The sequence below is a fragment of the Oryctolagus cuniculus genome, chromosome 18 (genome assembly GCF_051225735.1).
Source record: "Oryctolagus cuniculus isolate XC-2025 breed Fujian yellow rabbit chromosome 18, ASM5122573v1, whole genome shotgun sequence".
Classification (NCBI taxonomy): Eukaryota; Metazoa; Chordata; class Mammalia; order Lagomorpha; family Leporidae; genus Oryctolagus; species Oryctolagus cuniculus.
Window position 1 is genome coordinate 14,909,507 of NC_142884.1, and position 25,011 is coordinate 14,934,517.

The window sequence follows — 25,011 nt, forward strand, 5'->3', positions numbered from 1 at the left end:
AGGAAAAGCAAGAGCTGCTGGGCTGAGAAGTGGGGTGCAGGGGGGGGATAGAAACCACCAGAAAAAGGACAAGCGGGGGGGGGGGGGAGGGATGCCCACCCCACCCCCACCCTCTCAGTCAGTGCACTATTCCTTTGTGCTGTAGCCCCTGCCTTTGGGGTGGGGACAGCAGACCCTGGCATGGGGTCTCCCAGCCTGCGACTGCCCCCAGCATCCTGATAGCCTGCCAGCAGGGCAGGCGCCCATGCCCATCCAGGCTGCGCCTCCCTCGTGCAGCCCAGCTGACGGGGCCCTCCCAGGACCACCCCCTGGCTGGGCTTACAGGCCGTCCAGGCCCAGTCTGCCCCAGGGCCCAGCCAGGGATGCAGAGGGGAAGGAGAGAGCGGGAGGCAAAGACGGAGGCATTGAGAAGGAGACAAAGAGGACAGCGGAGGGACATGAAGAACAAAGACCGCGAGAGGAGGAGGAGGAAGAGGCGCTGAGATACAGATGCAAGGCAAGGACAGGCGCTTCCCCGGGAGCCAGGAATCCGACCTGGTGGCTAAGGCCCCGCCCTCCACAGCAGGGCTCCCAGGGTTCCTCCCTGTCTCTGGCTCCTGAGTCCAGCTTCCTGCCAGCCCTGGGAGGGTCCTGGGGGGGGATCCAGATTAAGGCCCCAGCTCCCAGCTTAGCTGCCCCGCCACTGAGCCACTGGGGAATGAACCAGCAGATGAGAGTGTTCTCCCTCTCGCTCACTCAAATTCTCTGCCTCGCAAATTTTTCAGAAAATAAGAAATGAAGAGAGGAAGAGAGATGAAGAGAGACGAGAGAGAAAGAAACAGGGAGGTAGAGGGACTGAGAGTAACCAAATCAGAGTCAGAGACAGAAATCTGAGGGAGAACTGTGCGGTCACTCCACAGACACGTCCTTGTGCACCTGCTGTGTGCCACGCACTATCCTAGGCGCTGGAAATAGATGTAAACAAGACAAAATCTGCTCTTAAAGAGCTGGCATTCCAGAAGGGCACCCCGCTGCACCCCTGCCGCCCCGAGTCAGCTCCTCTGACCTCGGGCCCTGAGCCCCGGCCCTGCCAGTCACCAGGATCCTGGACACAGAAAGGTAAGGAAGACCTGCCGCCAGAAAGAGGCAGAGAGAACTAGAGAGAGACAGAAAACAGAGGGGTGGGCATTTGGCGGAGCCATTAAGATGCCACTTGGAGGGGCCGGCGCTGTGGTGTAGTGGGTAAAGCCGCCGCCTGCAGTGCCGGCATCCCCTATGGGCACCAGTTCAAGTCCCAGCTGCTCCACTTCCAATCTAGCTCTCTGCTATGGCCTGGGAAAGCAGCAGAAGACGGGCCAAGTCCTTGGGCCTCTGCACCCATGTGGGAGACCTGGAAGAAGCTCCTGGCTCCTGGCTTTGGATTGGCCCAACCCTGGTCATTGCAGCCATTCGGGGAGTGAACCAGCAGATGGAAGGACCTCTGTCTTCTATGTCTGTCTTTCTCTGTCTTGCTGCCTTTCAAATAAAATGAAAATTCATTAACAAATAAGTCAGTGCTTGAAAAAAAGAGACATGAACAGAGGCAAAGACAGCGAAGTGGAGTCCGGAGAGCAGCAGCTGGGACGCAGTGCGGGGGCGGAGGAGCAGGATCAGAGGAGGGAAGCGCCGAGAGAGGAGACGCAGACGCTGCCTGACCAAGCTCCTCCTCAGGCCCCGCGTGGCCCCCACTTCTCCCCAGGCTGGGCCCAGAGCCAGGCACCTGGAGGAACACTGGCGCTGGCAAGGCAGGGAGGGCGGGCTGCATTCCATAACAATCTACATCCCGCTCAGCCCCACCTCCACCCCGGGTCCGGCCTGGGCCTCTAGGGTCTGGGCTACCCGAGGCCTGAGCCTGCCTGCCCTCGGCTAGGGGTGCCCACTGTGGGGCTTTGAGACCAGGGGTGCAGAGGCATGGACGTGGGACATCCGGGGCTCAACTGGGAGCAGAGATGGCAGGAGTCAAGGCCGGGTCTGAAGGCACAGGGGCCAACCTAGGGGAAGGCATCCAGCAGTCCTAAGGCCAGAAACGAAGTCCCAGGCTGATGGCACCAAGAGGCTGGTGGGTTTGCGCAGGCCCTGCAGGGCAGGTGCAGCACACAGGGTTCCCAGGGCAACAAGCGGCACGGGCTCAGGTGTGAGGCCCCGGGAGTCCCGGGCCTGGGGCGGAGTGGGGGGGTTCTAGAGGGTGCCGAGGCGTCAGGAGGCAGAGGTGGGCAGCCTACTGCGCGTACAGGCCCACGGGCCAGCCAGATGGGCTAGGGCTCAAGAGGGCACCCCTACCAGCCAGCCGTATGCATGTGCTCCAATTGCCAGGCACACACGGGCAAGCTGAGGCAGGCATGGGCAAGCCAGGGGGAGCCAGGCCTTAAGAGCAGCATGGCTTGAGGGGTGGGGTGGAGCTGGGAACCCACCACTCCCGCGTGGGCTCTCCGCCCCTGCTCCGCCCAAGACCCCGTGGAAATCAAATAGGCATGAAGGGATGCACACAGGGTCACAGGCAGCATGCTCACCTGTGTCACAGCACTGCTGCTCCTGGCGCTGGTGCTGGCGCTGGCATGGTGGGGCTGCGGTACGCGCCGCGCTCGGACGCCGGGGCCCCTACCTCCGGGGCCCACACCTCTCCCACTGCTGGGAAACTTGCTGCAGCTGGAGTCTGGGCGCCTGGACCGTGCACTCATGGAGGTAGCCCGGACAGATTCCTGGGGTGCTGGAAGTGGGGCCAGGAGCTAGGACTGCTGGTGCCCTGAACTAAGTTGAGGGCTCCGACCCCGTTCTTCCTGGAGACTGGGGTGGGGGGTGCAGCTGGTGGGCCTGAACACCTGGGCTGTGATGGACAAGGAGCCCGGGGTGGTTAATTCAGGTGGAGAAAGAAAGCGAGGTGGGGGGGCAAAGGCTGAGGGCCCGGTTCTGCGGGTGCAGGGTGTTGGGGGCCTGACTTCAAGGTTCAGAAGAAGAGGGGTCGGGGAGCTGGGATCAGGAGCCGCTGAGCCCTGGTTCCCTGTAGCTCTCCGGCCGCTGGGGCCCGGTGTTCACAGTGTGGCTGGGCCCGCGCCCTGCAGTAGTGCTGTGCAGCTACGCGGCACTGCGGGACGCGCTGGTGCTGCAGGCGGACACCTTCTCCGGCCGCGGGGCCATGGCCGTCTTTGAACGCTTCACTCGCAGAAACGGTGAGGCCACTGCGGTGCAAGGTGGAAGGGCGGGCCCATAAAGGGTGGAGTCAGGCAGACGCGGAGGGGCCTAAGAGAGCGCGGGTGGCGATCAGCCTAGGACGGAACCCAGCTTCCTCGTGCAGCCAGTAAGAGCCTAAGAGAGAGCCCGCACCAGGCAGGGATCAAAGTAGCAAAGGCGTGGTCAAGGCGGAGAAAGCCGCCAACCAAGCCGGGCGAGGGAGCAGAGCAAAGGATCCCAGAGCCGGCTCCGGGAGGTGGGGCCCAGGGGCGTGGCCAACGCAGGCCCGCCCCCTCCTGCCGCCCCGCCCCGCAGGTATCCTGTTCTCCAATGGGCAGCGCTGGCGGACCCTGCGCAATTTTACCCTCGGGGCCCTGAAGGAGTTCGGGGTGGGGACGCGGACCATCGAGGAGCGCGTCCTGGAGGAAGCAGTTTGTCTGCTTGATGAATTTCAAGCCACCGCAGGTGCAGCAGGGAAAACAAAACAAAGGGCCTGGGGTGGGCGGGCCCTAGGGTGGAACAAAGCTGGAAAGCACACGGAGGCTGGGTTCCGACCCCCCGCCCCGCCCTGTTCCCACCTTCCAGGGGCCCCGCTCAACCCCCGGCAGCTACTGGACAACGCTGTAGCCAACGTTATCTGTTCCGTGGTCTTCGGGCACCGCTATGGCTACACGGACCCGGAGTTCCGGCGGCTCCTGGACCTCTTCCATGACAACTTTCGCATCATGAGTTCCCGATGGGGCGAGGTGAGGGGGCTGGCCCCAAGCTCTCCCGCCAGTACCCACCGGAATGGGGCCTAGATTCTTTGATGAGCTCTAGAACCTGCAAAATCAAAGTCAAGGTCCATTCTCCAAGGTCATATTGGGATCCGCATCTGCCCAGATATACAATATCTTCCCCTCCCTGCTGGACTGGATCCCAGGCCCGCACCACCGAATCTTCGGAAACTTCACGGAGCTGCGGGTCTTCATCTCCGAGCAAATCCAGCGGCACCGGCAGACGCGGCAGCCCGAAGTCGCCCGCGATTTTATCGATTGCTTTCTCGCCCAGATGGATAAGGTTCAGGTCCCTGCTACCCTAAACCCTATTCATGCCGCCCACCAGCAGGTGTCTGGCCCAAGGCAGCGCCAGTTTCTTCTGCCCGCAGGAACAGCAGGATCCGGAGAGCCATTTTCAGAGAGAGACGCTGGTGATGACGACACATAACCTTTTCTTCGGCGGCACCGAGACCACCAGCACCACCCTGCGCTATGGGCTTCTCATTCTCGTCAAGTATCCAGAGGTGGCAGGTCTGCCAGCTAAGGCACTGGGGGGAAGACAGGGTGGAGGCGTGGGTCCGGGGCGTGCGCGGCTCACCACCTCAGCTGGCCCCAGCCAAGGTGCAGGCGGAGCTGGACGCCGTGGTAGGTCGGGCGCACGCCCCGCGCCTGGAGGACCGCGCGCGCCTTCCCTACACTAACGCCGTGCTGCACGAGATCCAGCGCTTCATCAGCGTGCTCCCGCTGGGGCTGCCTCGCGCCCTCACCCGCGACGCCCACCTGCACGGCCACTTCCTGCCCAAGGTTCCCACGAGCCCCGGGATCTGCGGGGTCGCCTTAGGCAGGGAATGGGCGCGCAGGGCACTGACGCACAATCCTGCTCCAGGAGCAGGAAGAGAGCCTTTGAAGAGGGTCCCAGCACCAGGAGGGGCGCCAGATCGCCAACTCTGCGAGTAACCCCATTGTGCACACCCCGCCAGGGCACGTTCGTGATTCCTCTGCTTGCGTCATCGCACAGAGACCCCACCCAATTCAAGGACCCGGACTGCTTCAACCCCACCAACTTCCTGGATGACAAGGGAGAGTTCCAAAGCAACGATGCCTTCATGCCCTTTGCCCTGGGTATGCGCCTGGAGGGAGAGGACCGGCCTGGCCTGTCCCAAGTGCATGGCAGGGAGGAGGGGGAGGGCCTCACTGTGCTCCTGCACCCCCAGGAAAGCGGATGTGCCTGGGCGCAGGCCTGGCGCGCTCGGAGATCTTCCTCTTCCTTACCGCCATCCTGCAAAGGTTCCACCTGCTCCCTGTGGGGAGCCCGGCCAATATCGACCTCACCCCGCAGTGCACTGGCCTGGGCAACGTGCCCCCAGTATTCCAGCTCCGCCTGGTGGCCCGCGGAGGCCTGTCCCCCGCCACACACACTCAATAAAAGCCCCTAACTGCATCCGGAGGTCTCCTGACCCAGGGCGAGGCAGACGTGTGCAGCTCTGAGGTAAACTTTATTTCTTGGCTGACAGGACTTCCACACCCATGCACCCCCAGGCACCTTCCCCTGCCCCAGCAGCCCAGTCCGAGGTGCCATGGCCAAAGGTATTGGGGAGTCACTTCACATTCCAGGCTGGAGGAGTGGGGGGAGGGGACTAGGGGATACCCCCCCCCAAAGCTCTGCCAGCAAGAGGCCATGACTCACTCCAACCCCAAATCCCGCGTCCTGGTGCAAGGTGGCAATGTCTCATCCTAGCTCTCACACCTAATGGGGACACAACCAGGCCCCAGCTTTCAACAGCGGCAGCTCCCAATGCTGGCCTCTGCCCAGGTCGCAACCCCAGCCCCCATGATGGGGCAGCAGAGGCCTCTCCTCCTTGGTCCACGACATCGGACAGAGCCAAGTCAGAAGCAGCAGTGGCGGGGAAGGAGCAGGCACCGAGGCTGGTGGGCTGCAGCAGGACCCAGGGCTCTCCAGAAGTCAGGGCAAGCTGTCCATGCAGCTTCGGGGCTGGTCCTAGGTGGGTGTGGGCGGCTGTGACACAGGAACCTGGACGCCTTTCTGTCCTGCCGCTGAGGGTGAGAAGGAACAAGACAGTGAATCGTCAGGAAAGGGACAGAGGGCAAGGATGTGGAGCCACGGAGCACACAGGCTCCATCCAGGGAGAGCGAAGAACGGAGCAGTGGGAGGCAGTAAGACACCGACGAGGCGCACACGTAACGGGAAGGGCACGAGGGAGGGGAGCAGGTACCTAGCTGATACTTGTCTTTGGCTGCTGCCCGTTCCTTGGCATCGAAATACCAGACAGTGATGGCGTACCTGGGAACCAATGCAGGTGATCAGTTTTCCGCGATTCCAGCCCCGTATGTGATGGCTCTCAACCTGCCCTTCTGAGCCACTGGGTTCAGCTCCCACCCAGGGCTCCCCCCAGCCCTTCACCTGTCCCAGTCACCCTGGGGGTCTGAGAAGACTCTGTTGGCACAAGGAACACCTGGGCACTGCCACAGAGTGTGACTCATACCTGGTGGCATAGGCTGGCTTCACCTCGTGGGGGTTTCGCCGGTCAGACCAGAAAATGAGCAAGCGGTCAAAGAGCGGCTCGATGTTGGCTACCACAGGGCGACCCTCAGGGAAAATCTGCAGCAGACCGCCATGCACCTGGGGGCAGGCCACAGGTTGAGGTGCCAGTCCTGCCCGGAGCCCACCCGGGTGCACAGCCTCCGCACACTGCCGTCCCACCCACCACGCAGGCTCTTACAGTGAATGACAGCCCAGAGTCTGCCTCACTATGGAGATGGACAGGAAGCTACTAAAGACAGGAAAAGGGGGAGCGTGCTCATTACAAGATCGGGTGGGGCTAGGCAGACAGCACCATTCCCGGAAAGGAAGGGGGGGTTCCCACCACAGTCTGCTAGAGGAGGAGGAGCCACATCCCAGGAAGCCTGCACACAGCACCGCCCCCCTGCGGATCGAGCAGAGGCACAGAACGCTCCAGTGTGAGCAGGAGTGGAGACGGAGTGGGTGTACGCCACCCACACACCCTACCTTAACGTCCCAATTCTGATTCAGGTAATAGATACAGGTGATGCAGCGCCCATCGCCGTGGGGATTGTCAACGTGCCTCACGTACCCCAGCCCATTGCCTGGGTAACACGCCACCATGGCCTGGCAGGGATGGAAGGAGGTGGGTTTACTGAGGCCAGGCACGGACATCTCCAGGAAGCAGCCATTGCCTCCTGGCTCACCCCTCCCTGCCCGGCTTCTGGAGTCCAAGGGTCCAGCCCCAAGAGCCCTACCCACAAGTCTGCCTCAAGAGCCCATGTCCCCAGTAGATCCCCAGGGCCAGTGAATACATACACACCCAGGTTGGGCTCTGTGAACAACTAAGGGTTTAAGTTTTTCGATACCTCAACCCCACCTCAGACATTTTAGTAAAGTAAAACCAGTTTCCGAGTGTTCAGGTGTGCAGCGACGTGGCCCCACAGCCCTAGAACACCGTGGCATCCCCTGGCTGCAGACAGGAATCCCCTGGGGATCTGAGACCCTGATGCCCAGGTCTGCTCACCCTCAGAAGGGCTACTAGCCTTGTCTAAAGGAGAGCCTGGATTTTTTTAAAGGTTCCCCAGCTAATTCCAATGGGCAGCAATGCTAAGAACCACTTCCTCTGACTACAAAGAATCCCATGAAATCATTTATCTGTCCCATCACCTTTGAAAAGGAACTGAAACCTAGAGTATGACTATAAAGTGAGATCTAACCCCAACTCCAAGGACAACCTGCTGGGTAACTCTGGATAATCCCATCACCTCATGGGCCTCAACTGCCTCACCTGTAAAATGGAGCTTAGAAAATACCTGTTTACAGCACTAGCATTATCGCCTGAGGACAAGCACCCAGCTAACTGCTAGCACGCACTCCGGCCTTGCTCCTGTGTGCACAGGTCTGGCTGCAGGGTTTTTGGCTCTGCAACCATAATCCCTGCCCATGCTGCAGCCAGGGCCCGGGGAAGTTTGCTAATACTGGGAAGCTGACAAAAAGGTGGCAGGTGTTAAAAAGGGGCACTTCTGCACACCCAGTTCCCAGGTTCGCGTCTCTGCTGTCATGACCTCAGGCAGATGACTCCACATCCTGTCTCGGGGTTCTCATCCCTGAAGCAGAGCTCGCAGCTCCTTCCCAAGTGGACAACAAACGTCTGGGAAGGAACTCAGCAAAGCACTGCCCCGTGCAGAACCTCAGCACAGGCTGAAACGCCATGAGAGAGGGAGGGAGAATGCGCGAGCCCCACCCATCTCAGCCCTCGCCCAAGGCCTCTAGGAGGGCTGGATGAGGCGGAATGCCAGTAAGGGGACTGGCAGGAAGACCCTGAGTGTCTTGCTAGCCAGAGACCACCTGCCTTGACCCCTCCCCACCAAGCTACACCTATGGACCAGGCCCAGCAAGACAGTCCCAAGATGAACATTCACCAGGGGACAGACCAGCGTCGGCCAGCAGACATGAGGCCTGTGAAGCACTTCAGGGCCGACAGGTTGACTCAGGATGGCTGACCCAGCGTGTTTTAAACTTTTCTGCATTAAACATGTGCACTTGAGGGGCTGGCGCCGTGGCATGCAGGTAAAGCCGCCTCCTGCGGTGCCGGCATCCCATATGTACGCTGGTTTGAGTCCCAGCTGCTCCACTTCCGAGCAGGCTCTCTGCTATGGCTTGGGAAAGAAGAAGAAGATGGCCCAGGTCCTTGGGCCCCTGCACCTGTATGGGAGACCCAGAAGAAGCTCCAGGCTCCTGGCTTCCGATTGGCACAGCTCTAGCTGTTGTGGCCATCTGGGGAGTGAACCACAGGATGGAAGATCGATCTCTCTCTCTCTGCCTCTCTGTAACTCTGCCTTTTAAATAAATAAATCTTTAAAAATACATAAATACTACCTTTTAAAAAAATGTGCACTTGATTCACCACGGAACCAACGCTGGGTTCTCCAGGCAGACTTCAGGAAGCCTGTGGCCATCGAAGGCCTTCTCTGGCACTAACGGGGTGCCGAGAAGGCCCCAGGACAAAGCCTGCCGCCCACACCTGCAGGAGGGAGGGCTCTGCAGATGGGTAAGCACTCTCAGCAAACATCTCCCTGGAAGGAGAGGCTGTGGCTGTGGCCACGGTGGCCTGGAATCAGTAAGTCACTGATTCTAGATGGGCAAGGTATCCCCAGTTAGGAATCCAACTAGAGACTATGCCCAGTACTGTACCCTCTTCCCCACAATCTACCCCCACACTACAGCTAAAGACCTTGGTTCCCAGCTCTCCACTGCATCCTGAGAAAATGCAAATGCCAGATCACAGTCTCCAGGGCCACCAACCTCACGCTGTCCCCACCACGGTGCCCGGAGCCTCAGCAGGCCGAGCTACGCCCACCTCAAGGCCTTTGCACCTGCCTGCCGCATTCTTCCCCACGCTCCTTGCTGTTCAGGACACAGGTCAAGGCTGCCTGGAGTACTTGTTGTCTGCTCTACTCCTCTCAATGTGAAATCAGCAGCGGTACCCTGTTTACCCGGTGTTGGTCTGAAAGCCAGCCCCGTGAAGTCCCTGGGGTCAGGTCTGTCTCCCCAGCGCCCCTCCGGTTCCCTCCTTCCCAGCAGCCCCAGGGAGCCTCACACGAAGCTTCACACAGGCAGGATCACGCATGAAGGCTGGGCACAGAAACAGGAACCTGCCCTTCCCCCAACAGACACACCTAGAGGGATAAGCACTCCCTGGGCCCAGGGAGTCATCTACTTCCTCCCTTCAGGAGGGAAAGCTTCAGTCCCCAGGGACAACAGAAGTGACGGGAAAACCTGCTCTCCACCCCTTCCATCTCAGGGAGAAAGCAGGTGGGATCAGAGCCAGGAGACGACACAGGCCATGGGTGACAACCTGCCCAGAGCCCTATCACCCACACACACCCCTGCAGGTGACAAGCAGATTCCGAGCCAATGTTGGCAAGGCCCACCACCAAGCTGCCCTTAAATGGGCCAATTAAGCCCTCCCTGGGGTCCCCTGGTGGCCCTTCCTGCCAGCACAATCAGCTCTCTCCCACATGTGGGTCAAGCGAGCAGGCAGAAGCAGCAGGACTCAGGGACGCTGAGCCTGTCCCCACTGCCACTGCCACTACCTCAGCAGCTCCCAGCCTTGCCCCAGGGCACAGGGAGGGAATGCAAAAGCTGCCCTCTGGGGTTGCTGTCTCGAGAGGAACTGCAGTGACCGGGCTGAATCCACAGCCCGGCTGTTCTCAGCTCGCCAGGGCAATAAATGTCACCTAGGGCTTGAAGAAGTCCCAACAACTCCCTCTGCTCAATCCTAGCAAGGGTTCAGTCCCCAAGGAGATCCAGGTCAGAGCCGGGGGCACCACAGGGGGAGCAATCCTCAACCTCGTCCCCTCCCAACCTGCCACAGACTAGCTGGGTACTTGACTTGGTTTTCCTATTCTGTGGGTGAGCAAATGCCCAGAGCAGTGCCCTGCCCTGGGCTACTCGGTTCTTCAAGACCCCTTCCCTGGCCCCCAGCCCGGGGCCCCAACCTCCTTCCTGCAAGGGGTGAAGGTGCCGAGCCAAGGAGGCCACGCTGATCTCGCCTACACAGGAGCCAAGCCCAGGGAGGGGCGGCGCTGGCTCCGGAGTGATCCAGTAACGGGAGGCACAGGGAAGTAGGACCCGTTCCAGCTGGGGCGGGGCGGAAACAGGCCGTGGCCCCGGGGGAGCCCTGCTCCCCAAGCCAGCTCCAGCCTGAGAGGAAAGGCACACAGTGGCAGAACCAAGGTGGGATCTGACAGAGGGAGGAGGGATCAGCCGTGCAGGCTGCTGACGGTGGGCAGAGGACAGCCCCTGGGGCCTGGGCCTCAAGCCCGGGGCCCTCACCCTCTTCCATGAAGAGAGGTGCAAACCCCATCAGGGTAACTGTCTTGTGCAGGGCTCCTGACCTCAGGCTCTTGAATGGGCAACCAGAAGCCTGTGAGGCCCTGACACCTGCCCATGAACTCCAACCAAATGAGCGCTTTTTCCAAGGAGAGTCGCTTTTGGCAGAGTCCCAAAAAACCCAGGTTCCAAAAAAAGACTAACAACTACTACTCGATATGGAAAAGAGGGAAGGGGACCAAGCAGAGACACAGAGGGGCAGGAGACCAGAGAGGGCCTGGGTGAGCGAGGGCAGGACAGAGGACTCCAGCACACGAAGCAGGGCACAGAGGCGAGGGAAAGGCTACCGGGCCCAGACACCTCAGTAAACACACGAGGCGGCCCAGGCCCAGGTGCTCAGCCAGGCCCCCTCAAGGCTCACTCCTCACTGTCATCTTCCTCTCCTGCTTCTGCCTGGGGGACAGGATGGACCGGACAGGCCAGCCAGACGGAAGGACAGGAGGACAGGAAAGACGACAGCCAAGTGCAGGAGGACAGAGGAAGAAGCGGGTGCCTGTCTGTGCTGCCCATTCTCCCTGACAGACAAAACACAGTCCACCCGCGGTGCGGGGCTGAGAGAATGTCAGCAGCTCTCATCAGATTCTTCAACAGAATCCTGGGAAGGGCAGGGGGGAAAATCACTGGGGCTCCAGGCCAAAGCCCCAGCTTACCGGTGCACAAAGCAAGGCCCACAAGACAGACCCCAGCGTCCACACAAGCGAGTGCACGCGCGTTGTCAAAGCTGCCCACACCTCTGAGCCCAGAAGCCCATCTCCCGCCCCACCGCGCCCAGCGCCCTAAGCACCCAACCACCACAGCTCGGCGAAGCCCCTCTACGAACGCGCCCGCTGGCCTTACCTTGGTGCGCCCATTGATGACGTAGCTGCCCAGCCGCCCGGCGCAGTGGCGGATGACGGCGTCCACGTGCGCCATGAGGGCCCCGATGCTTCGGCAGCCCGGCTCGTGGCCTTCCACCCAGGCGATCTGGTCCCCGCGGATGCTGCGCGGCGGGATAGCTCGCTGGCTCACCAGCTGCCCATCCCGCAGGCGCCCGCCGCGCTTCAGGGCCTCCACCTCGGCCAGCACGAGGCCCCCCAGCGCCGCCCCCAGGAAGCTGTCTTTCACGCAGATGCCGTAGTACCGCATGCAGGGCACAATGTAGTCCAGGGCCAGGCGCTCGGGCGCAGAGGGCAGAGCCTCCTCCCTCCGCCGGGCGCTTGGCTCCCCGCCGCCGCCGCTGCAGCCCACGCCACCCTCCCCCTCTGCCTCCTGGTTCTCTTGCCGGGCCCACGGCCGCTTGCCGGGCGAGGGGGCATCCCCCCCATCCTCTGCCCATTTCCGTTTGGGGGCCTCAGGTCGGGCACCCTGGGCTGCCAGCCGCTGGCACCCCTTGGTGACCAGCGCGGCGGCACCCTCACTCCGCAGCGGCCACAGCTCGCCACCATCCTGCGCGCCCAAGCCCTCCCGTAGCGGGCTGGCAGTGGTGGAGGTGGCGGTGGCTCTGGGGGTCCCACTCCCCACCGAGGCCTCCCCAGGCGCTCCTGGGCAATGGTAGGAGGGTAGCAGGGGGCAGGACAGGTAACTCTCCACTCCCATCCTGGCGCGGCCAGGCTCCGATGGCTCTGACACAGGCCCTGGCAACTGAGGGAGAGCCTGACTCAGGGGCTGCGGCTGGCACGGGCTGTCCATGGCAGCAGCGTCTTCATCCCCCGGGCATGGAGGGCACGGCCCGGGCCCATGGTGCCACCCTCCTCCACCTCCTCCGCCTCCTCCACTTGACGCAGCCGGAGGCCGCTGGGCCTGGCGTGGGGCAGGGCGAGGCAGCACAGGCAGCGGGGGTTCTTCTTAGGCCCTGGAGGTGCACGCTGGTCCCCAGGTCCACGGTTGTCCCTAGGGGCTTGGGAAGGGGCCCGTCAGGATGGCTGGAGAGAGACATAGAGAGATGAGACGGGAGCTGGAGAGGCGGCGAGACAGGTGCGGCCAAGTAGAAACCGTAGGGCGGAAGATGGGGCTCCGGGACCCCCACAGCCTGAGAGCGAGTTGGGGGGCAGCGGGGGAGGCTGGGTGGCGACAAGTGAGTATCCAGACAGGCCAAGAGGGACGGGGCCTGACACAGAACAGGAGTGGGAGGGGGAGGGACCGGCCTGGCGGCTCGGGAGAGATGCGGGGGTCTGCGGACAAGACAGAAGGGGAGCCAGAAAGTCCGAGCTGGGAGGAGGGGGGCCACAGGCAGAGGAAACCGGGGAGTCCAGAGACAAAGAGAACTGGGGGCCCAGGGGCAGAAATCAGACCGGAGGGAAGCTGGGAGGAAGGGCCCGAGGCGGCCGGACGGGACGCGCGGTGGGGTCGGCCGGGGCCGGGCCGGAGGAAGCCTGCTGGGGGCCGGCACACACCCAGACGGAAGGGAGGTCCCGAGACTGGGGGAAGGCGGACGCGGGAGCGGGGTCCGCCGCGACAGGACGCAGGCCCCCGGCTACGGGACCAAGGGAAAGGCGCCCCCTCACAAACCCCCTTGGTGCGGGCCCTGGCCCCCGGGAGCGTCAGAGCCGAGGCCCAGGGGCCGCTCGGACCCCGCGCCGCCCGCGCCCGGCCTCTCCCCCACGGCGCGCGCGCCCAGCGCCCACCCCGCCCCCCAACGGCCGGCACCCAACGTGCCCCGCGCGCGTTTCCTCCCCCACCCCACCCCCACCGCCTCCCCTCCCCCTCCCCGGGCGCCGCGGGCCGCCGCAGCGTTTCCCGGCTCGCGCCCCCACACGCGACCGGCCCGCGCCCGCGTCCCGACCCGGGCCCCCTTCTCCTCTCCACCCCCTCATCTCCCCGCGACCTCCTCACCGAGCTTTTTCCTCCGGCCTCGGCGCCGCCGTTTGTGCCAGCCGCCCTGCGCCGCACAGCGCGCCATACCCCGCCCCCACCCCCCGCGACGCTCCGCCCCCGCCTCGCCCGGAGGGCACGTGACCACGGGGCGAGCGGAGGAGACGGCGCGTGCGCAAGCGCGAGCCGCAGGGGGCGGGGCGAGGAAACTCAGAACGCCCGTGTCCAGAAAGGCGAAGCGGGTCCGCGGCCCTTACGAGCTCATTTGCATCCTAAGCTCCGCCCCTCCAGGTAGGCGGAGACACAGAGCTGGACGGGGAGGGGGCGTTTCTGAGCCTGTTAAAACGACTATGTGGGAGGAGCATGTAAATGAGGTAATCTACATGGACCAGCCCACTCCCTCGGAGCCGCAAGCGCTGCGGGTGACGAGTAGGCGGGTGGGGAGCGGCATGCAAATGACTTATTTACGTGGGAGACTCCTCGCAACTCCAGGAGCGGGATGAGATACTGGGAAATGGCTGCGCCCTGGGAAACGTATGTAAATTTGCACGTCAGTAATTTACACAAGTGCTTTTTATAACGGAGGGAGATGAGTGCGCGCCGTGCTAGAGACTGGAAGGGATGCGTCACGTTGGCTTTGACCCCGCGGGACAATTGCAGGAGTCACAGTAAAGCAGCCTGGGAAGGCTCCGCAGAGAAGACATTTGCATGGCCAGCCTCGCCTCTCTGAATATTCAAAGACCTGCCTGGGAGGGCTTTGCAAATCAGGCTATTTGAATGCCCCGCCCCCTGGGCCATCGCCCCGGGCTCCGCGAAGGCTCAGGCCTCTGAGGGGTCCGGAGGGCAGTGTGCAGCCCAGTTGTACCCTCTGGGGGATGCACCTATGGCTATCGGGTTTCCTGGAGGTGTCAGGCATTCACCTGGCACAAGGAGATACCACTGGTATCAAGAACGCATGAGTCAGGGTTGGACAAAGGCCCACAGTGTTCAGGAGCACACACAGGTGTATGGGGAGGAGCCAAACATACACCACACACGGAGCTGCAGCAGCACACGTGCACAAGTGCACACACAGTAATGAGTCACTGCCTTGGACTTCCCGGCATCCATCACGCCTGGGTGAAAACAAGCACAGCCCCGGGGCCACCCATAGGTCCACATTCCCCTTCCTTGGCCTTGGTGTCCCAAACAACTCCACCACAAGGACATGCAGCAGTCACGTGCGACAGCGTCACACTCACCAGCAGCACTCTGCTCCACATGTTCCTCCACACAGGTACTGGGAACACCCATACACAGGCCACAACACAGGGACTTGCAGTGTTGCACACATGGTCACACTTAGTGTCTGAAGCACCCCAGTCGTGGTGTGCCCTGGTGTACCCCTCACCCTGTCCAACCCAGAAACACGGATCCCAAACACCACGACACACCACTCTTTCACCGGCCAGCTCTTCTGTCTCCCCACCGTCCCCAAATGATGGAGGCCAAGGCACAGGTGTAAACAATGCTTTATGGGGGTCGGGAGAGGAAGGGACAGGCCTCCAGGTAATAAATAACACGTACTCGCAACAGCAGGGCCAGGCGGGGACTGGGGGCCGAATGGCCCTGGTCTCAGGCTTTGGGAGCTCTTGGGGTGTGGTTAGGGATCCGGGGGGGACAGAGGTTAGCCAAGACAGAGGAAGCAGCAGCAGGTACAGGTTCCCCCTTCCCCCGTGGCTCAGTCTTGCCCCAAAGCCAGGCCCCACCAGGCCAGGGAAGGGGGACAGGTGGCGGGGCAGCTTCTCTGGGGCCAGGGCAGCTGGGACACGGCTTCCTAGGGCCCGGACGTGGGCCCCAGCCAGAAGGACAGGGCTGGTCCTGGAGAACAGGTGAGCTGAAAGAGAAAGGCGTCGTGACCTGGAGGGGGCTGGGTCAGCCCAGCTGTGTTCTCTCTCGCTCTCATTTCTGGGTATCCTTCCCCCCGATCTAGGTCCAGCTGTCCAAGCCCTTCTCTTTCTTCCAGAATTTCTACAGTTTGTCTGCCTTCCGGTTTCTCCTCTGCAGGTAATGTTGCATCTCCCTGTTTGCCTGCCTCGCAGAGCTGTCTGTCAAGGCACATTTCAATGTCTAAACACGTTCCCACCTTTGCATCACTGTGCCCCCCTCCATGTCCTGGCTCTGAGGCTCACTGCAGTGTTTTCCAAGCTAGAGAGACCCAATGGTCTGTGGCTCTTGCTTTGGCTGAATAGAGCAGTACCTGGCAGCTTCTAGAAAGCCCCAGATGCTCTTGGAATCTCAGGGGTGAGTTTCCGGGGCGTCTGTACCCTCTACAGCTCCCCATGGGATTGCAGCATGCAGCCCTGTGTGCAGCGGGGGGTGATGGTTGGACAGGCCTCGGCCAGTTTTCATTCAAACAGAATGAAATAGAAAAGGCCTGAGTGTGTCGTGTGTAATAACAGACACAGAAGGCAGGCTGATGGCTGCCAGGGGCTGGGGAGATGAGGAGGGCCTGCTTGGTGGGCATGGAGTTTTTGGAAATGTTCCAGAACCAGACAGAGGTGGTGGTGATACAACCCTTGAATGTACTCAATTGTACGCTTCGCAGTCACGACATTCATGTTATGTGAATTATGTTGTGTGAATTTCAATTTAAAAAAAAGAATGCTGCTAAGAGAAAAACATGCTTTATATGTGGGTGCGACTATAGAAACTGACTTCCTCCTGCAGGCTGCAGTCAGTGAGACCTGTAAAAGCACTGCCTTACCATGCGTGATCCACCGTGGGCAAACACTAACGCGGACCATGTCGGCCCTGGTGGTGTGGGGAACCCCCGCCCATGCATCTCTGTGTAGTCCAGAGTCAGAAGAAAAACGGCAGAGATCCCTCATTCAAATTGGGCCAGTGGGGCCGGCGCCGCGGCTCACTAGGCTAATCCTCCGCCTAGCGGCGCCGGCACACCGGGTTCTAGTCCCGGTCGGGGCGCCGGATTCTGTCCCGGTTGCCCCTCTTCCAGGCCAGCTCTCTGCTGTGGCCAGGGAGTGCAGTGGAGGATGGCCCAGGTGCTTGGGCCCTGCACCCCATGGGAGACCAGGAAAAGCACCTGGCTCCTGGCTCCTGCCATCAGATCAGCGCGGTGCGCCGGCCGCAGCGCGCTGGCCGCGGCGGCCATTAGAGGGTGAACCAACGGCAAAGGAAGACCTTTCTCTCTGTCTCTCTCTCTCACTGTCCACTCTGCCTGTCAAAAAAAAAAAAAAAAAAAAAAAAAAAAAAAAACAAATTGGGCCAGTGGGCCTACTCTAAGCACTTCACGTGAATGAACTTCTTTAATCTCAACACATAGTTGGCAGCTACTACTACGACCCTCAGGTTACAGAGGAAAGGGAGGCGCAGGCACAGCAGGTGCAAAGGATAATGCGGCACTGTCCAAATGCCTCATCTGTGACCCCTCCAGCTCTCTCAAGTATCACACCTATTCCATTGGGAAACCTGGACCACTTTCCCCAACGGCCCCAGAGCTGCCAGTGGCTGGGAGAGGGCTGGGCACGAAGTAAACCTGGGAGAAGTGACAGGAAGCACACCTACACCTGAGGAGGTGAACACAGGAAACACACCTACACCTGGAGAGGTGAACAAAGGAAATACACCTACACCTAGGGAAGTGAACACAGGAAACACACCTACACCTGGAGGGGTGAACACAGGAAACACAACTATACCTGGAGAGGTGATGGCAGGAAAAACACCTATACCTGTAGGGGTGAACACAGGAAACACACCTATACCTGGAGGGGTGAGGGCAGGAAACACACCTATACCTGGAGAGGTGAGGGCAGGAAACACACCTATACCTGGAGGGGTGAACACAGGAATCACACCTACACCTGGGGAGGTGAACACAGGAAACACACCTACACCTGGGGGGGTGAACACAGGAAACACACCTACACCTGGAGGGGTGAGGACAGGAAACACACCTACACCTGGAGAGGTGAACAAAGGAAATACACCTACACCTAGGGAAGTGAACACAGGAAACACACCTACACCTGGAGGGGTGAACACAGGAAACACACCTATACCTGGAGGGGTGAGGGCAGGAAACACACCTATACCTGGAGAGGTGAGGGCAGGAAACACACCTATACCTGGAGGGGTGAACATAGGAATCACACCTACACCTGGGGAGGTGAACACAGGAAACACACCTACACCTGAGGAGGTGAACACAGGAAACACACCTACACCTGGGGAGGTGAGGGCAGGAAACACACCTACACCTGGAGGGGTGAGGACAGGAAACACACCTACACCTGGAGGGGTGAGGACAGGAAACACACCTACACCTGGAGAGGTGAACAAAGGATATACACCTACACCTAGGGAAGTGAACACAGGAAACACACCTACACCTGGAGGGGTGAACGCAGGAAACACACCTACACCTGGGGAGGTGAACACAGGAAACACACCTACACCTGGAGGGGTGAACACAGGAAACACACCTACACCTGGAGGGGTGAACACAGGAAACACAACTACACCTGGAGAGGTGAACACAGGAAACACACCTACACCTGGAGGGGTGAACACAGGAAACACAACTACACCTGGAGAGGTGAGGGCAGGAAACACACCTACACCTGGGGAGGTGAACACAGGAAACACAACTACACCTGGGGAGGTGAACACAGGACACACACCTACACCTGGGGAGGTGAGGACAGGAAACACACCTACACCTGGGGAGGTGAGGACAGGAAACACACCTACACCTGGGGAGGTGAACACAGGAAACACACCTACACCTGGGGAGGTGAGGGCAGAAAACACACCTACACCTGGAGTTGAGGGCAGGAAACACCTACATCTGGAGGGGTGAATGCAGAAAACACACCTACACCTGGAGGGGTGAGGGCAGGAAACACAACTACACCTGGAGAGGCGAGGGCAGGGCCCAAGCCTGTGCGTTTCACATGCCTGTCAAGGAGTTTGGAGAGGGGGCGGTGTTGGGACATGGTGGGTGAAGCCACCACCTGCTATCTCGGTATCACATGAGTGCCAGTTCAAGTCCCGGCCCGCTCCACTTCTGATCCAGCTCCCTGCTGATGTGCCTGGCAAGGCAGCAGAAGATGGCTGAAGTGCTTGGGCTCCTGCCACCCACTTGGGAGACCCGGATGGAGTTCCAGGCATTTGAGGACCAGTGACCCAGAAGGTGGAAGGTCTCTGTGTCTCTCCCTATTACTGTCCTTTTCAAATAAATAAATAAATCTAAGCACATAAAGCGGTAAGTAAATCTAAATGAACAAATAAAGGAGGCTGCAGAACAAACGAGGCTTGCGCAGAGGAGGTGCTGCCCCAGGAAGAGGGGAGGAACAGTGCCCTAGGCAGAGGGCTCAGCATGGGCGAGCGAGGGCCCGGGGACAGGAACTTCTATGTGGCTACAGTGACCCACGAGGTGGGGAGAGTGCAAGGGGTGGAAGGGGCGCAAACTGAGGCTGGGGCAGTCCCTTCAGGGGGTCAGACACCAGGCTAAAGAGCTGCGGCTGTGACCCCAGGACCCCAGGAGCCGTGGGTGGTTTTAAAAGGGAGGGAAGGAACCGGTGCTGTGGCATAGTAGGCTAAACCTCTGCCTGCGGCACCAGCATCCCATATGGGTGCCAAGTTCGGGTCCCAGCTGCTCCACTTCCAATCCAGCTCTCTGCTATGGCCTGGAAAAGCAGTAGAACACAGCCCAAGTCCTTGGGCCCCTGCACCCATGAGGGAGACCCCGAGGAAGCTCCTGGCTCCTGGCTTCGGATCGGCCCAACACTGGCCATTGCAGGCATCTGGGGAGCAAACCAGAGGATAGAAGGCCTCTCTCTCTCTCTCTCTCTCTCTGTCCCCCTCTGTAACTCTGCCTTTCAAATAATAAACAAATATTTAAAAGGAAAAAAAAAAAAAAAAAAAAGGAGGGGCAGTGTTTTAGAAAGACCCAAGAGATGAGGCTGGAGACGGAGGTCAGGAAGGATACCCGGCCCTCCTCTGCCCCTCATGTCCCCATCCTGTCCGCTGTCGCATGCTGTCACTTTGCAGCAGCCCCTTCACTGGTATGCTGGCAACCACAGCCCCTCATGGTCTCCTCCATGTGCCATCTCAAGGACCCAGTGGACACCGAAGGCAACCCCCATCCCTCGGCTATACTCAGAAGCCTCCCGGGGGACCGGTGCTGTAACGTAGTAAGTTAAGCCACTGCCTGCAAAACCAGCATCCCATATGGGCACAGGTTCAAGTCCCTGCTTGCTGCTCCACTTCCAATCTAGCCAGCTCCCTGCTAATGCAGGGAAAGCAGTGGAAGATGGCCCAAGTCCTTGGACCCCTGCACCCATGTAGGAGACCTGGATGAAGCTCCTGGCTCCTGGCTTCAGCCTGGCCCCTCCTTCGCCATTGTGACTATTTGAAGAGTCAATCAGTGGATGGAAGAGTGCTCTCTATCTCTCCCTTTCTCTCCTCTGTAACTCTGCCTTTCAAATAAATAAAATAAATCTTTAAAAAAAGCCACCTCCCATGACCTCATGACTCCCATCGCATACAGGGTTTAGGTCAGAGCCCTCCCCATGGCCTCAGGCCCTGACTGATCCTGCTTCTCACTACCCTCAACCTCACCTCCTGCTACACCCCTGCCCCCTAACACACCATGGCCACACTGGCCGCCTTGGCCTTCCTCATTTGTGCCAGGCACGTCCCACCTCAGGGCCTTTGCACTTGCTGTTCTCACTGCCGGACACTCTTGCCCCCAGAGCCCACAGGGCTCCTGCCCTCCCTCCTTCAGGTCTTTGCTCCAACGGCACCTTCCCAGTGAGGCTCCCCTCAGCGTCCTGTCTGCGACCGGCCTCGTCCAGCTGCCAGACCCCTCGGCCTGACGGGACGGAATACCCTAACTGCTACCTGGCACACTTACACGCCTGTGTATTGTCCGTCTCCTCCCAAGACTTTGGACTCCACGGGGCAGGGAGGGTTGTTTTTGTCCCATCCACTGCTGTGTTCCATGCCTTGGGAATACAGAACTGCGCCTGCGCCTGCGCCTGCGCCTGGGACTGGTGAGGGGGCCCATCCAGGGCAGAGCCGGCAGTGGCCCGGGGCTGGCAGATATTCCTCTGCCACGTGTGGTTTTGCGTCGTTCTGTTTCTCTGTTCTGGCTCCCTCTTCCCAGGAAGCCCCCGGCCCCTGCCTCCACGAGCCCCCAGCATCCCACCTGGCTCCGCAGGTCTCAGCAGCCACAGGGCTGAGGGGTCACGGCCTGGGCGCTCCGTGGCTGCCGCAGCTGGCGAAGTGAGGCGTCGCCATACTGGATGCCTGAGCCCATCCTCTCGGGGTCCAGCTCGCCTGCGAGAGCGGAGAGATCGCAATGGGTCCCCTGAGGCCCGGGTCCTGGCCACCACGCCTGCGGGAGTCCACCGGGGCCTCACCTGAGTCGATCTTGTTGAGGATGGTGCGGGCGCACTTCAGGAAGGCCTCCTCCACGTTCTCGCCCGTGAGTGCGCTCGTTTCCAAGAACATCAGCTCTGTGGGGCGGACGCTGCCGGTCAGGGCCTCGGCCCTCCACCCCAGATCTGCACATGCGGTCCCCCCTGCCAGGAAGGTATCCTCCCCATCCCCGTCACCCCCTCCCCGCCAGAGCTCAACTCCTACAGCCCCGCTCCCAAAAGCCTTCCTGGCATCCCAGGCTGGGTCAGGTGCACCTCCTCTGAGCCCCCATAGTCCCCTGTGTGTCTCCCAGCCCAGCCCCAAGACCCCATCCAACCCTGACCTCGTGGGCTGTCACTGTCTGGAAAAGGGTCTGTCTCCCCTCCCCCTTCACCCATTGGACAGAGCGCCCCCTGAGGGCAGGGGCCAGGGCTGTGTTCATGGCTGTGTCCCCAGCAGCACCTAGCAGGGGCCCAGGTCCATCAGAGGCCACCCGTCAGCCCCGTGACAAGGCTTCCCAGTGAAGGAAGGTACGGCCAGGATCTAAAGCCAGGTCTCGCTGGTGGCAAAGCTGCTCCTAAACCTGGAGGCTGCAAGCTGGGGCCACGGGCAGATGCCACGCCTGCAGACACGCATGGTTTGCCCATGCAGGATCTTCAAGCCACTTCCCACCAACTCACTAGCCCCAGCACGGCTGCCTTTTCCCCTGTCCACGCCCTGCCCCATCTCCCTTCTTCGCTAAGTGGGCCTGTCACCAGGGCCATCACCCAGGCCCACTGCTGAAACCTGGGCAGCCAACATCCATCAGGGACCCACCTGTGCCACCCGTGAACGCCCCCCTTAGCCAGCACAACAGTCACAGTGTGACCCCACTTTCCGGAGGGGGAAGCCTGAGGACCAGAGCACTCACACAGCCCACATGTGGCAACACCGGGATCGGAACCCGGACCTCTGACTTCTACGTTCCCAGGCTGGGCACAGCCACGCCACTGCCTGCCTTCTGCCTGGCCCTCACCGTTCTCCTGGGCAAAGCGGGAGGCCTCCAGGAAAGTGACCTCACGCTCAGGGTCCAGGTCTTTCTTGTTCCCACAGAGGATGACCACGATATTGGGGCTGGCCAGAGTGCGGGCGTCGGTCAGCCAGGCGGCCAGCGAGTTGTACGTCTCCCGGCTGTGGAGAAGCAGCAGAGGAGGGAGTAGCGTGGGAAAGGGGCTGCCTGGGCCCCCCCGGCCCCGCCCACTCCGTGCACCCACCTGGTGATGTCATACACCAGCAGGGCTCCCGCCGCCCCTCGGTAGTAACTCCGGGTCACCGACCTGTGGGGCCAGGGGGACCCAGTCACCCCCAAGGCTGGGGTCTGCCCCGACACTGCCCCCCTCTGCAGAGAAAGACTGGTGGTTCAGAGGCCCCCCCCTTCACTGCTGGCCATCCCTAACGCCTGGCCTTGGGCTGGCGACCACACAGCGTCTCTTATTTAGCTGTCCATCTGCCTGCCTCTGTCTGAGCTCTCCCTGTCTCTGAGTCCCGTCTTTCTATATCTCCCCAAAGGGTCTGTTCCTCTCTCTGTCTTTTGGGTGTGTCTTTGTCTCTCTCGCTCTGGTCCTCCAATCCTCACCCCTGCCTTCCCATCCATTTGTTCATTCATTCAGCATCTTCCCTCCCCCGGCCCCAGCCAAGTGCAAAGCAACACCCCCTGTCCCTCTCTCCTGCTGAGTCTGGTGGAGCCCCCTTCCCAGGGTGGCCAACTCTGCCTTCTCCTGTCTCACCAGCCTGGGGCCCTCTGGGAGCCACACCGTCACCCCACAAACAGGTATGGAGCCTTCCGCGTCACCCACCCGTCTCCTCCACCGCACCCCCGAGTGTTGAACTAGCAGCTGCTGAGTGTCACCCCGAGACCACACTGATCCAGGGAGTGGCCAGCCCTGCCCTCCGTCTCTGCGTCTATCAGCACGCAGGCTCTGCCTGAGGACCGACCTGTGCTGAACGCTCTGCGCCCCTCTCTCCCATTACCCAGCCATCTCCATCTCTCCCACCACACCCATCCAGTTTCCCCATCTCTTCCCTCCTTGGACTCTCTCTGGGTCGCCACCCCTCACTCCCACCCCCAGGGCTCCCTCTCCCTTGGCTGCTAACCCCAGCCTGTCCACTGCTCTCTCCCTGCCTGCTCAGGGCCCTGCTTCCGTGCTCCCCCAGTCTCTACCCCCTCACACACTCCCGAGAGCCCCGCCCACCTACCGAAACCGCTCCTGGCCGGCCGTGTCCCAGATCTGTAGCTTCACTGTCTTCCCACCCACATTGACCACCCGGGATCCAAACTCCACGCCGATCGTGTGGTTGGAGTCCTGTTTGACTGGAGGCGGGAGGGAGAGAGGAGGCAGTGCAGAAGCTCAGAGGACCCCCATCTTCCAAGCCCCCCCCCCCCGACTCCACCAAGCCATTCTCATTGCTGGGGTGACACAGTCTAGCAAAGTACATCCACCATGGCAGGGACCAGGAAGCCAGCATTTGGGAGCGTCCTTGTGGCCAGCCCTGCCCACCCGCCCACGCCAGGCCCACGTTCAGTGCTCCCAGGACCACTGCCAGAAACTCACACTTATTCTCGATGAACTGATGAAGGAGACATGATTTGCCAGTTCCCGCACTGCCGATCACCAGGAATTTGAAGAGGAAGTCTGAGCAGATGGAGAGAAAACCGAGGATGTCCACAGGGAAAAGGACGGAAACCAAAAGACCATCGCAGTTAGGGGCAGAGACAGAGCCACAGACGCCAACAGTAACAGGTCCCTCTTATGCTTCCCTGGGCCCGGCACAAGTCTAAAGGCCTTTACTTGTATGAACATCGCGCTGAATCCCTCAGGAAAACTCAAAGAGGGAGGGATACTTATACCCATTTCCCAGATGAGGAAGCTAAGGCCAGAGAGGCTAACTGGTATGCCAGCATCCATTGGCAGAGCTGAGATCAAACCCGGGCCAAAGGGCTCTGGAGTCCAGGATCTTAGCTCTCCCATCGCAGAAGCCTCGGGCTCAGTTCCTGCCCCTCTTGACTCTTGACTTCCCTTCCGGCCACTTCTGACCCATGTACTGCTCCACAGCCCCAGGCCTTCATTCTACTCCCGAAGAACGGCAAGGGGCCCTGCCTCGGGATCTCTGCCCTTGTTCCCTGCTTTCCTGCACCTGTGGAATGCACAGGGCTTCCTCGGAGTCCCGGACCAGAGCTCTGCAAGGTCTGTAAGCCCTGCTCCCCCCACCCACACACACGCTGCTTCGACTTCCCGGCCCGGAACCCTGCCCTACTGTCCAGCTTAAGCCCCGCTCCTACCTCGAAGATAACCCATCCCCAACCCCTCATTTCTGACCTCTCAACCCAGATCAGCCCCAGGGGACAGAGCTTCTCCTCGGGGTTGTCTCTCAGACCCCTGCCATTCAGTCAGCCCCGCCCCATCCACTCAGGCTCCACCCCGACACCTCAAGGCCCGCCTCTCCCCCCACAGCCTTCCCCGAACCCGTCAACCCCGGCTCCCTCCAATCCCGCCCCAACCCCTGTAATCCACACATCAGACCCAAGGCTCCACCCGAACCTATGAAGCTCAGCCCCAATCCACTAAACCCCTCCCAGTCTCCGCTTAGGCCCTGCCCCCACAGCACCTGACCCCGCCCCCTGACATGTAAAGCCCCGCCCCATTCCCACAGGCCGCATCCTCTCTGGGCCCAGACCCCGACCCCTGCTTCAACCCACCGCCCTCACCGTAGGTCTCGGCCATGACTCGGTCGCGGCCGCTGAGGGCCGCAATATGGCGCCGCGGCCGCGCCTGCTCCTCGGCTGGCAGCGGCTCCGCTCCGGCTGCAGCCCCGGCTCCTTCCTACTCCCGGGGCCCGGCGCCGCCACTTCCGCCTCCCCCCCTCCGGCGCGACCCGCTAGGGCTGCGGGATACC

At 61.0% G+C, this 25,011-nt stretch overlaps 3 protein-coding genes and 1 long non-coding RNA gene across 9 annotated transcripts; 2 read left to right on the forward strand and 2 right to left on the reverse strand.

Annotated features, from left to right (window-relative positions):
• Window positions 1-2,507: 2,507 nt before the first annotated feature.
• LOC100354078 (cytochrome P450 2F3) lies at window positions 2,508-5,445 on the forward strand. 4 transcript variants are annotated; one of them, XM_070062193.2, is made up of 9 exons: window positions 2,508-2,700; window positions 3,023-3,185; window positions 3,502-3,651; window positions 3,772-3,932; window positions 4,042-4,245; window positions 4,334-4,475; window positions 4,561-4,748; window positions 4,925-5,066; window positions 5,159-5,445. In XM_070062193.2, exons 1-9 carry the CDS (start codon window positions 2,521-2,523, stop codon window positions 5,368-5,370), a joined length of 1,542 nt encoding a protein of 513 aa, XP_069918294.1. In that variant the 5' UTR covers window positions 2,508-2,520; the 3' UTR covers window positions 5,371-5,445. The 4 variants fall into 4 exon arrangements, with proteins under 4 accessions (XP_069918294.1, XP_002722343.2, XP_089174932.1 ...); XM_002722297.6 differs by having other exon boundaries at window positions 4,069-4,245; XM_089318806.1 differs by lacking the exon at window positions 3,023-3,185.
• EGLN2 (egl-9 family hypoxia inducible factor 2) lies at window positions 5,422-13,814 on the reverse strand. 2 transcript variants are annotated; one of them, XM_051836421.3, is made up of 6 exons: window positions 13,675-13,814; window positions 11,701-12,764; window positions 6,973-7,092; window positions 6,449-6,585; window positions 6,179-6,246; window positions 5,422-5,999 (listed from the first exon to the last, which is right to left on the reverse strand). In XM_051836421.3, exons 2-6 carry the CDS (start codon window positions 12,529-12,531, stop codon window positions 5,944-5,946), a joined length of 1,212 nt encoding a protein of 403 aa, XP_051692381.1. In that variant the 5' UTR covers window positions 12,532-12,764; window positions 13,675-13,814; the 3' UTR covers window positions 5,422-5,943. The 2 variants fall into 2 exon arrangements, with proteins under 2 accessions (XP_051692381.1, XP_051692384.1); XM_051836424.3 differs by lacking the exon at window positions 6,973-7,092.
• A 242-nt stretch (window positions 13,815-14,056) lies between these two features.
• LOC149120793 (uncharacterized) lies at window positions 14,057-18,916 on the forward strand. The gene is made up of 3 exons (XR_016224539.1): window positions 14,057-14,187; window positions 15,626-15,699; window positions 18,731-18,916. It is a non-coding gene; the product is annotated as an uncharacterized LOC149120793 (long non-coding RNA).
• On the reverse strand, window positions 15,148-25,011 carry RAB4B (RAB4B, member RAS oncogene family). Of its 2 annotated transcripts, none has more exons than XM_002722316.6 (8): window positions 24,824-25,011; window positions 23,670-23,750; window positions 23,314-23,428; window positions 22,332-22,394; window positions 22,094-22,248; window positions 21,081-21,176; window positions 20,867-20,997; window positions 15,148-15,529 (listed from the first exon to the last, which is right to left on the reverse strand). In XM_002722316.6, exons 1-7 carry the CDS (start codon window positions 24,837-24,839, stop codon window positions 20,882-20,884), a joined length of 642 nt encoding a protein of 213 aa, XP_002722362.1. In that variant the 5' UTR covers window positions 24,840-25,011; the 3' UTR covers window positions 15,148-15,529; window positions 20,867-20,881. The 2 variants fall into 2 exon arrangements, with proteins under 2 accessions (XP_002722362.1, XP_017193731.1); XM_017338242.4 differs by having other exon boundaries at window positions 15,148-15,552; window positions 24,824-25,001.

Coding starts and splice junctions, on each gene's coding strand:
- EGLN2 (XM_051836421.3), bottom strand. CDS start 12,531: ATGGACAGCCCGTGCCAGCCGCAGCCCCTGAGTCAGGCTCTCCCTCAG. Junction 7,093..11,700: donor TCATCAATGGGCGCACCAAG/GTAAGGCCAGCG, acceptor CATCCCTGCCAG/GCCATGGTGGCGTGTTACCC. Junction 6,586..6,972: donor ATCAGAATTGGGACGTTAAG/GTAGGGTGTGTG, acceptor GCCTGCCCCCAG/GTGCATGGCGGTCTGCTGCA.
- RAB4B (XM_002722316.6), bottom strand. Junction 22,395..23,313: donor GCCGGCCAGGAGCGGTTTCG/GTAGGTGGGCGG, acceptor CTGGCCCCACAG/GTCGGTGACCCGGAGTTACT. Junction 22,249..22,331: donor CTGGTGTATGACATCACCAG/GTGGGTGCACGG, acceptor GCTTCTCCACAG/CCGGGAGACGTACAACTCGC.
- LOC100354078 (XM_070062193.2), top strand. CDS start 2,521: ATGCTCACCTGTGTCACAGCACTGCTGCTCCTGGCGCTGGTGCTGGCG. Junction 3,652..3,771: donor TGAATTTCAAGCCACCGCAG/GTGCAGCAGGGA, acceptor CCCACCTTCCAG/GGGCCCCGCTCAACCCCCGG. Junction 3,933..4,041: donor TGAGTTCCCGATGGGGCGAG/GTGAGGGGGCTG, acceptor CCATTCTCCAAG/GTCATATTGGGATCCGCATC.